The following is a 10,400-nucleotide window of genomic DNA, read 5'->3' as shown; positions in this document are numbered from 1 at the left end:
TGATTGATTGATTGGTTGATTGAATGAATGAATGAATGAATGAATGAATGAATACTGGATCTTGCAGCTCATTAGATACTGGACGGCCATTAGTTGACGCTGGAGGTTTCTGCTGAGATTTAGCTGAAGAGCTGGCTGCCCTCATTTTCAGCAGAAAAGGGACCTGAGAGAGGAGCAGAGTGGGAGAGAATGGGCTGCTTTTGGAGCCTGAGGTTCAATTCAGTCAGGGAATATTAGAGGACAGCCTGTGCTTGTGAGTGCTGGAGAAGGAAACGAATGAAAAGATGGTCCCCCGAGGATCAGTCTACCAGCCCTCAAAGCAACATGGCATAGTGGATAGATCACAGGTGTGGGAGTCAGAAGGTCATGGGTTCTAATCCCACCTCTGCCACATGTCTGTTGGGTGAACTTGGGGAAGTCACTTCGTTTCTCTGTGCCTCAGTTCCCGCATCTGCAAAATGGGGATTGAGACTGTGAATCCCACAAGGGACAGGGACTGTGTCCAACTTGATTTGCTTGTATCCACCCCAGCGCTTAGTACAGTGCCTGGCACATAGTAAGTACTTAACAAATCAATCAATCAATCAATTGTATTTATTGAGCGCTTACTGTGTGCAGAGCCATTACTGTGTGAAAATGCCATTATTATTATTATTATGCTCAGTACCCAAAGCAGAGCAGCCTAACTGAGATCTGAGACAATGGGGATTTCATTCATTCATTCATTCATTCATTCATTCATTCATTCATTCAATCATATTTATTGAGCCCTTACTGTGTGCAAACCACTGTACTAAGCGTTTGGGAAGTACAAGTTGCCAACATGTAGAGACGGTCCCTACCCAACAGTGGGCTCACAGTCTAGAAGGGGGAGACAGAGAACAAAACAAAACTATTAACAAAATAAAATAAGTAGAATAAATATGTACAAGTAAAATAAATAAATAAATAGAGTAGTAACTACGTACAAACATATATACATATATACAGGTGCTGTGGGGAAGGGAAGGAGGTAAGGCAGGGGGATGGAGAAGGCGAGGAGGGGAAGAGGAAGGAGGGGATTTGCTCCAAGCTCCTTCCACCAACTCCCTCACAGGAGATTGGTGCACAAGGGAGAGAGAGGCTGCACCAAGCAAGGGAGAGAAAGAGTTTTCTGACTGACCATCAGAGGGAATTAAAAATGAAAGCAGTGTGGGAAACAAAGAACAAAAAACCGACAGCAGTGTGGCCCAATGGAAAGAACGCAGGCCTGGGGAGTCAGAGAACCTGAGTTCTAATCCCGGCTCTGCCAATTGCCTGCCATGTGATCTTGGGTAAATTACTTCTAGACTGAGAGCCCACTGTTGGGTAGGGACCGTCTCTATATGTTGCCAACTTGTACTTCCCAAGCGCTTGGTACAGTGCTCTACACACAGTAAGCGCTCAATAAATATGATCGAATGAATGAATGAACTTCACTTCTCTGTCCCTCAGCATGGTTCCAAGCGCTAGGATAGATACGAAGTAATCAGGTTGGACACGGTCCGTGTCCCACGTGGGGTTGAAAGTCTTAACCTCCATTTTCCTGATGAGGTAACTGATTCCCAGGCCCATGCTCTATCCCCTAGGCAACACTGTTTCTCTGTCTCCCAGGGCTTAGAACAGTGCTTGACACATACCATCAAAAACATTTTTCCAGGAATGAAGTGGACTTCCTGGCATACCACCACATCTGCCCGAACTCCCTCCATTGAAAGACCTATTGGCTCCAGTTAAAAAAAAAAAAAAAAAATCAGTTGTTACTGAGCAGTTGGACAGAAGAAAAGGAATTTTCAGATGCCAGGGCCCTGCCCAGTCATTACAAATGGCAGCTCCCTGTTCCCACCCCAGATGGCAGAGACACAGCAAGGAGATGAGCAGAGGAAGCGGTGTCACTCCGAGAAGCGGAAGGAAAAAACGTACAGAGGGCAAACTCAGTAAAAGACAGAGTCCATGCCCCGAGGAAGCCAAGGATGGGAATTTGGCCTGGGGGCTGGGGAGCCAGCCACGGGTCCGATACTGAGAGCAGAGAGAGAGTAGACATTCTGGTGACCACTGGTCCAGCGACTCTCTCCCTGTGTCAATGGCCACTTGGCCACCGATCTTTTCTGAGGTGTCGCCTGGGACCTGAGAGAGGGAAGACTGCCTCCCCCTTGCTCTGTTGAGACCGGCCCAAGGTCTGCACTAGGTGATCGGATTTGCAACAGTTTCTTGGGTGCACAGAGCCGCTCCCTCTGAAAAGAGGAAATTTTCCTAAGCCCATCCCAGAAATAAGAGGATCCCTGGCAACACAAGAGAATTCCAGTGACTCTTTGTAGACCAAAACCCACACAGGATCGCGCACACACATACACACACACATACACACACATGCGCACACATGTATTTAACGAAGTAAATAACAAGAATAACTGTTAAAAATATCAAAAGTATTAGTGTGTGCTTTCCCTATGGGAACTGCTGGAATTTGCACTTTTGTGCTTTCAAGGAGAACTAGTATTATTATTATCATCAGAGAGATGGGAGGGGGTCGGGGAGATATTTGGGTCAATGTCGGGGGCAGGAGAAGTTTTTGGGGGGACTGAACAACTGGAAGAATAAGTGGGGGACCCTCCTGTGTTAATAGGAAAGCAGGGGGAACACCTTGGGGGTGACCGAATTCCTGAGGTATCAATCGCTGCTGCTCTCCCTCCCGCTCAAACTGGGAGCCACAAGTGGGACAGGAATTGGACTGACCCGATGATCTTTTAGACTGCGAGCCCACTGTTGGGTAGCGAACGTCTCTATATGTTGCCAACTTGTACTTCCCAAGTGCTTAATACAGTGCTCTGCACACAGTAAGTGCTCAATAAATACGATTGAATGAATGAATGAATGAATGAACTACAGAAGTTTTTTATCTGGAAATTAAGAAGACAGCCACTCTTATTTCATTTGTGGAGCAATTGATGGGACAGAACTCCAGTCCCACTGCATGAGGAAGGGTGTCACAAAGCCGTGCTTACAGAATGTTTCTTGGAGGGAATTCTCAGAACCCACCTTTAAAACAGGTAAAAAAAAACCATCAGACATAGTTGACATGGCCAGTACAATAGCGGATAAATAACCATGCTTGTGAATTGGCTCTGGGGAGGGGGAGGGAGTTGAAAGCTTTTCAGAAAAAAAGGAAAAGATGAAAAATTTTTCAGCACCCACTCCCCCTTCCCCTCCGCCAACATCTGATTTCCCAACATCCCATCCCGGCCCAGTCCCCCCAACTTTGGGTGCCAGAATGCAAGGAGTGTGAGTCAGAATCGAGGGGGAGGGGGTTGCAGTGTCAACAGCAGGGTGGCCCCAGATGGGACCCAGAGGGAGAGTTCTAGACTGTAAGTTCTTCGAGGGCAGGGAATGTGTCTACCAACTCCGCTGTATTGTACTCTCCCTAGCACTTAGTTCAGTGCTCAGTACTTAATACGGTTATACAGTTTTTGCATCAAGCAAAAATTCCTCACACTCGGCTTCAAGGCTGTCCATCACCTCGCCCCCTCCTACCTCACCTCCCTTCTCTCCTTCTCCAGCCCAGCCCGCACCCTCTGCTCCTCTGCCGCTAACCTCCTCACAGTACCTCGGGCTCGCCTGTCCCACAGTCGACAGCAGGCCCACGTCCTCCCCCAGGCCTGGAATGCCCTCCCTCCACACATCCACCAAGCTAGCTCACCTCTTCCAAGAGGTCTTCCCAGACTGAGCCCCCTTTTTCCTCTCCTCCTCCCCATCCCCCCTGCCCTACCACCTTCCCCTCCCCACAGCACCTGTATATATGTTTGTACAGATTTATTACTCTATTTATTTTACTTGTATATATTTACTATTCTATTTATTTTGTTAATGATGTGCATTTAGCTTTATTTCTGTTTGTTCTGATGACTTGACACCTGTCCACATGTTTTGTTTTGTTGTCTGTCTCCCCCTTCTAGACGGTGAGCCCACTGTTGGGTAGGGACCGTCTCTATATGTTGCCAACTTGTACTTCCCAAGCACTTAGTACAGTGCTGTGCACACAGTAAGCGCTCAATAAATATGATTGAATGAATGAATGAATGAATGAATGAATACAGTGCTCAGTAAATAAAACAAGTTCAGGATGGGGGCCAGGGAGAGAGGGAGGTGAGTTTGGGGTGTGATTAAGGGGTACAGGAAAGGTAAAATCTCCATGGAGATGGCAGATGGATCTATTTCTAGGCTTAGTTGGTGAGGTTAGCTCAACTGGTAAGCTAATCGGTTCGTGGTTCACTTCTGAAGTAGCAAAATTGGCTGCTTCATCAATCAATGTCATATTTACTGTTTACTGTGTGCAGAGTACTGTACTGAGTGCTTGAAAGAGTACAGTTTAACAGAGTTGGTAGTCATGTTCCCTGACCACAATGAGCTTACATTCTAGAGTGGGAGACAGACATTAATACAAATAAAGAAATTACAGATATGTACAAAAGTGCTATGGGGCTGACGGAGGGGTGAGGAAAGGGTACAAATCCAGCTGAGTCCTTTCTGGAGTTGGGACTGAGCTGAGGCTGAGACTGAACCATGGTTGAAGTTGAGCCATGACCTATCTTGAGTCTCCCCAACCTTTCCACAGCTTTTTTCTTTTTGTCCCTCCCTTCCCTGCCTGCTCCCGCCTGCCTTCACCCCGCCCATACTGCTATCTCCAGGGCAGGCAGAATTGCTGCTGTGTACTATGAACTGTGTACTGCGTGCTGTGTACCCACAGCTGGTGGGGTTTACATGAGAGACCATCCTGCCCTGGAGAACCACCATTCCCATCATTTAAGTGGCCTGCCTCCCGGAGATCACCTCGCTGCTGTCGGTCCAGAATGTAGCTCTTGCTTTCAGGTGCCAGGCAGGGCCTGGGTTCTAATTCTGGCTCCAGCACTTTGCTGTGTGACCTTGAGCAAATCATTTAACTTCTCTGTACCTCAGGTATCCCATCTGTAAAGCAGGCGTTAAGACTGTGAGCCAATGTGGGACGTGGACCGTGCCCAACTTGATTAGCTTGTATCTGCCCCAATACTTGGTAAAATGCGTGGCACATAGTAAGCATTTAACAAATACCATTAAAAAAACTGCAGGTGAGGTACAGCTGCAAACTACAGTAACTGCTTAGGTCTCTGCTGAGGGCCATTACCTTCCTCTAAACCCAGCCTCTAACCGGCACAGAAACTAGAACAGCCATTCTTTTAAAAGAAATTCTGAAATAAAAACAACTTGAGTCTTAGTTTTTCCTTATTAGAAACTTAATTTGTTTTCTGGGATGTCCTTCTGCAGGGAACACAAACTATGCCGCAGAACGTTGTCTCTGGTACAATATAATTGGAGGAAAATCAATGTCTATTTGGGTTTTAGGGAATAGAATGTAGCTCAGGCCAGCTGCTCAGGTACTAATTATGATGGAGTTCTCTCTGGCCAGAAGTGGCCCAGATTTACATCAGAAACACTTAAAAGCTCACAAAATAAAAAGGAGGAGCTGGATGCACTTCACCTTGAGGAGATAAACAAAGGAAACTGACCAATCACTGGAATTATTATTTTTTCCATTTAGTGGTAGAATCTCATACGCTCCAGGACCATTTGGTGGCTCTGCATGTCTGCTGTGTAGGTCTCCAGCCCGTGGCAGGTAATAAGAGATCCAGATGAGTGGGTAATAAGAGATTTGTAACGTGTGGTCACCTGTTGGGTGAGCTGGAAGGTTAGGAAGTCTGCTTGACTGTTCAATCAAGAGAGAACAGACCACCACTCTCCCCACCTCAAAAGTCCTACAAAAATCATTCCTCCTCCAAGAATCCGTCCCTGATCAACCCCCATCTCCCCAACCTATTCACCCTCCCTTCTGCATCACCTATGCACCTCAAACTCTGCCATTTCCCCTATCAGGAAGTTGTTTTAATGCCTGTCTCGCCCTGTAGACTATAAACTTCTTTTGGGCAGGGATCGTGTACCTGCCAACTCTGTTATATGGTTAATAATAATAATTGTGGTATTTCGTAGGTGCTTACTATGTGTCAGGCACTGTACTAAGTGCTGGGGTGTATATAAGCAAGTTTAGCTGGACACAATCAAATCTAGTTGGACACAGGGACACAGTCCCTATCCTATGTGGGGCTCACACTCTTAATTTCCATTTTACAGATGAGGAAACTAAGGCCCAGAGAAGTGAAGTGACTTCCCCAAGGTCACCCAGCAGACAAGTGGCAGAGCCAGGGTTAGAACCCAGGTCCTCTGAATCCCAGGCCCATGCTCTTTCCACTAGGCCACACCGCTTGGTACTTTCCCAAGGCTCAGTGCAGTGCTCTGCACACGGGAAGCACATAATAAATACAATTAATTGATCGATTGATTGATTCTGGACTCTGGAATTCCTGGGCTCTAAAGGGTGACATCAAACATGATCCACCTTCATTTCCCCACCCTCTTTCCACCCTAACTGATGGCCAAAGAGGAGTGTGGTGCCATCTCCATGGCCTTTGATCAGCCTGGACTGGTGGTGTCCAGTAGACACCATGAACGCTAAGAGGTCAACTGCTGGATTGCTTTTTTTCTGTAATTGGGTCCTTATGATTGCTATTAGGTTCTGAGCCTTAGACATTTTTTTTTGTGGGGGGAACGGGGGTTCCCCTAATTATTGTTAGAGAATTCTGTTGAGGCAGGGACCGTGCCTGTTCACTGTCACTGTGTGCTCTCCAGTGCTTACTACACTGCTGGGCACATTGCTGAATACCTAACAGCAACAGAGGAAGAAAATAGAGATAAAATGGAAAGTGGAGAAAGAAGATGAGGAGGAGAAGGAATAAAAGGAGGAACAGGAGGAGGAGGAGAAGGAGGGGGAAGAGGATGACTAGAAGGGGAAGAGGAAGAGGAGAAGGAGGAGGTGGTGGGGAAGAGGAAGAGAAGGAGGAGTAAAAAAGAGGAGGAAGGGAAGAAAGAAGACCAAGAAGAGGGGGCAGCTAATGGCGAAGCAGTATTGCCTAGAGAAAAGAGCCTGAACCTGGGAGTTGGAGGACCGAGGTTCTAATCAGAAGTAGCAGAGAAGCAACGTGGCTCAGTGAAAAGAGCCCGGGCTTTGGAGTCAGAGGTCATGGGTTCAAATCATGGCTCCACCTCTTAGCTGTGTGACTTTGGGCAAGTCACTTAACTTCTCTGTGCCTCAGTTACCTCATCTGTAAAATGGGGATTAAGACTGTGAGCCCCACGTGGGACAACCTGATCACCTTATAACCTCCCCAGAGCTTAGAACAGTGCTTTGCACATAGTAATTGCTTAATAAATGCCATTATTATTATTATTATTATTATTATTATTATTATAACCCTGGTTCCTCCACTTGCCTGCTGTATAACCTTGAAAAAAATCACTTAACTTCTCTGCACCTCAGTTTCCTCATCTGTAAAATGGGAATTCAATGCCTGTTCTTCCTCCCACTTAGACTGTGAGCCCACGTGGGACTGAGTCCAACCCGATTATTTTTTATCTACCTCAGGGTTCAGTACAGTGCTTGGCACATAGTAAATGCTTAGCAAATACCATCCTTATTAGTAGCATTATTATTTTCTGTGCAATTCCCATGGGTTCAGTAATTGTGTCCAAAATCTAGACTCTTCACTCAGCACCCTCCAGTTGGGTGAAAATTTTTACTCTCTGCTGGAATCCAAGAGGCGACTATCCCTTTAGAAGGTCTGAATACATTTCACCATCTTGGGAAATCTCCCTAGCAGGATTTGCTGAGCAACAATCCCGCCTGGAGTGTTCTCCACGTGGCTTGCTCCATCTCTCCCACTCCTTAAACTTCCTCTCTCATCCCCTCCCAACCCATTCCCCGAGTTCTGCAGAGGAGTTAGCTTCTATTCAGTCTAGGGGGACTGCGTGAACTCTAGCTCTAGGCTTTGAAAGAGACAGGAATTGATCCTGGTAAATTTTTAAGTTAGAACAATGAGTCCTTGCTGAACATACCCTACCATAAATACATTGCATCTCTGGGGAAGCAGCATGGCAAAGTAGACAGAGCACGGGCCTGGGTTCTGATCCTTGTTCCACCACTTGTCTGCTATGTGGCCCTGGGCAAGTCACTTCACTTCTCTGTGCCTCAGCTACCTCCTCTAGAAAATGGGGATTAAGACTGTGATCCCTGTGCAGGAAAGGGACTGTGTCCAACCTGATTTGCTTGTATCCACCCCCAGCACTTAGAACAGTGCCTGGTACATAGTAAGTACTTAACAAATGCCATCATTATTATTATTATCAAAAATCCTCAGCCATCCCGCAGGCCACACTGGACTTCCCCAGAAGATACCAGGATGCTTCCCCTGTAGTCTCTCGTGGTTGCCTGTCACCAGATCCACCCCTGAGCACCCAAACGACGTCAACCCTTGGCAGGAGGGAGAAGGGCCAAGCTGAGCCTTAGGAGAGGACTGTAAAGACAGAGCTAAGCCTTAAGAAGGTAGGGAGGCCAAGGAGGACAGCTTATGTGACGCCCTAGAAATTAATTCATTTGGTACATGAACACATACGCACAAACATACACACACTTTCAACACAAGGGTTGAGATTCTGAAAAATTTTCATTTCAGCCAAATCAATGAGGGCCGGGATTGACTCGTATATTGGCCTATCCAGTTCAATGAATCAATCAATCAGTGGCACTTATTGAGCGCTTACTGTGTGCAGAGAACTATTCTAGATGCTCGGAAGAGAACAATATAGTCAATAGACTCTATCCCTGTCCTCCAGGAACTTACAATCCAGTGCGGGAGGCAAACAGTCAAATAAATTACAGGTAGTGGAGGCAACCAAGATTTAGTCTACATACGAAAGTGCTGAAGGGCCCTTAAATCGGTTCGATCAATCAATCAGTCAATCTGTGGTATTTCCTGCCCATCTCTTGCCCCTTCTTACTCTAAGCTGATTTTTCTCTGCATCCCACTTCAGGTGCCCAAGCCGCCCTCTGCCTGGTTCCTCATCGAATGTTCCACACCAGGCCGCGAGAAAATAACCCAAATTAAAGATTGCTTCCTGTGCTAAAATTGCTTCCTATGCTAAGCCAAGCCTGAGAAACAACCCAGGCGCAACCCAGTCTGGGAAGCAGCCCACCTTAGACCGTCGGAGCAATGAGAACGGAAAGAACTTCTGAATTAATAAAGCTACTGGGACATGCCAACCCCTCCTCCCAGAACGTCAGTGAGGACCCCGTAAATGCCACCGACTGCCTCCCCATTGTCATGCCAGAAGAAGTATTCTTCACCATCTCCATCATCGGAGTCCTGGAGAACCTCGTGGTCCTTCTGGCCGTGATGAGAAACCAGAAGCTTCACTCCCCCATGTACCTTTTCATCTGTAGCTTAGCCGTTTCCGACATGCTGGGTAGCCTCTACAAAATCTTCGAGAATATCCTGATCATCTTGAAGAACATGGGTTACCTGGGGCCCCCGGGAGACTTTGAGACCACGATGGACGACGCCATCGACTCCCTGTTCATCCTGTCGTTGCTCGGGTCCATCTTCAGCCTGTCGGTGATCGCGGCCGACCGCTACATCACCATCTTCCACGCCCTGCAGTACCACAGCATCATGACCAAGAGGCGGGCCCTGATCATCCTGGCCGGGATCTGGACCCTCAGTGCTGGGAGCTGCGTCACCATGATAGTGTTCACCTACCACGTCCCCACGGTGATCTCCTTCACGGCACTCTTCCCCATCATGCTCGTCTTCATCCTCTGCCTCTATATCCACATGTTCCTCCTGGCTCGATCTCACGCCAAGAAGATCGTCGCCTTGCCCTCCGCCGTGGTGAGCCAGCGGGCCAACATGAAAGGGGCCATCACGCTGACCATCCTCCTCGGGGTCTTCCTCTGCTGCTGGGCCCCATTCATCCTCCACCTCCTCCTGGTCACCTTCTGCCCCCAAAACCCCTACTGCGCCTGCTACATGTCCATCTTCCAGGTGAACGGCACGCTCATCATGTGCAACTCCATCATCGACCCCTTGATCTATGCCTTCCGGAGCCCGGAGCTGAGACGCGCCTTCCGCAAGATGTTCTGCTGGACCAGGCCACAGTGGGACTAGCTTTCTTGGCCAGGGGCAGGGGGAGGCCACCGAGTCCTCCTCGCACCACCCTCTCCGCGCGCTTGCCCGTGGGTCACCGGGGTCCCCGCTCCTTCACCTGCAGCTGGGAGAGTGACTGGGAGGAAGCAGACGCTTGCTTTCCCCGGTCACCGGCAGCGTGGCCTAGTGGATAGAGCGTAAACCCGGAAATCAGAAGGATCTGGGTTCTAATCAATCAATCAATCATATTTATTGAGCACTTACTGTGTGCAGAGCACTGTACTAAACGCTTGGAAAGTACAAGTTGGCAACATATAG

General features: G+C 47.9%; 1 protein-coding gene across 1 annotated transcript; it reads left to right on the top strand.

Moving 5' to 3' along the window:
* The first annotated feature begins 9,149 nt into the window (after window positions 1-9,149).
* MC2R (melanocortin 2 receptor) lies at window positions 9,150-10,103 on the top strand. Its single transcript, XM_038747262.1, has one exon. It carries the CDS (start codon window positions 9,150-9,152, stop codon window positions 10,101-10,103), a length of 954 nt encoding a protein of 317 aa, XP_038603190.1.
* Window positions 10,104-10,400: the final 297 nt, after the last annotated feature.

Source organism: Tachyglossus aculeatus, chromosome 5 (genome assembly GCF_015852505.1).
Source record: "Tachyglossus aculeatus isolate mTacAcu1 chromosome 5, mTacAcu1.pri, whole genome shotgun sequence".
Taxonomy (NCBI): domain Eukaryota; kingdom Metazoa; phylum Chordata; class Mammalia; order Monotremata; family Tachyglossidae; genus Tachyglossus; species Tachyglossus aculeatus.
The sequence above is the reverse complement of the archived record's forward strand: the minus strand, read 5'-3'. Positions and strand labels throughout refer to the sequence as shown.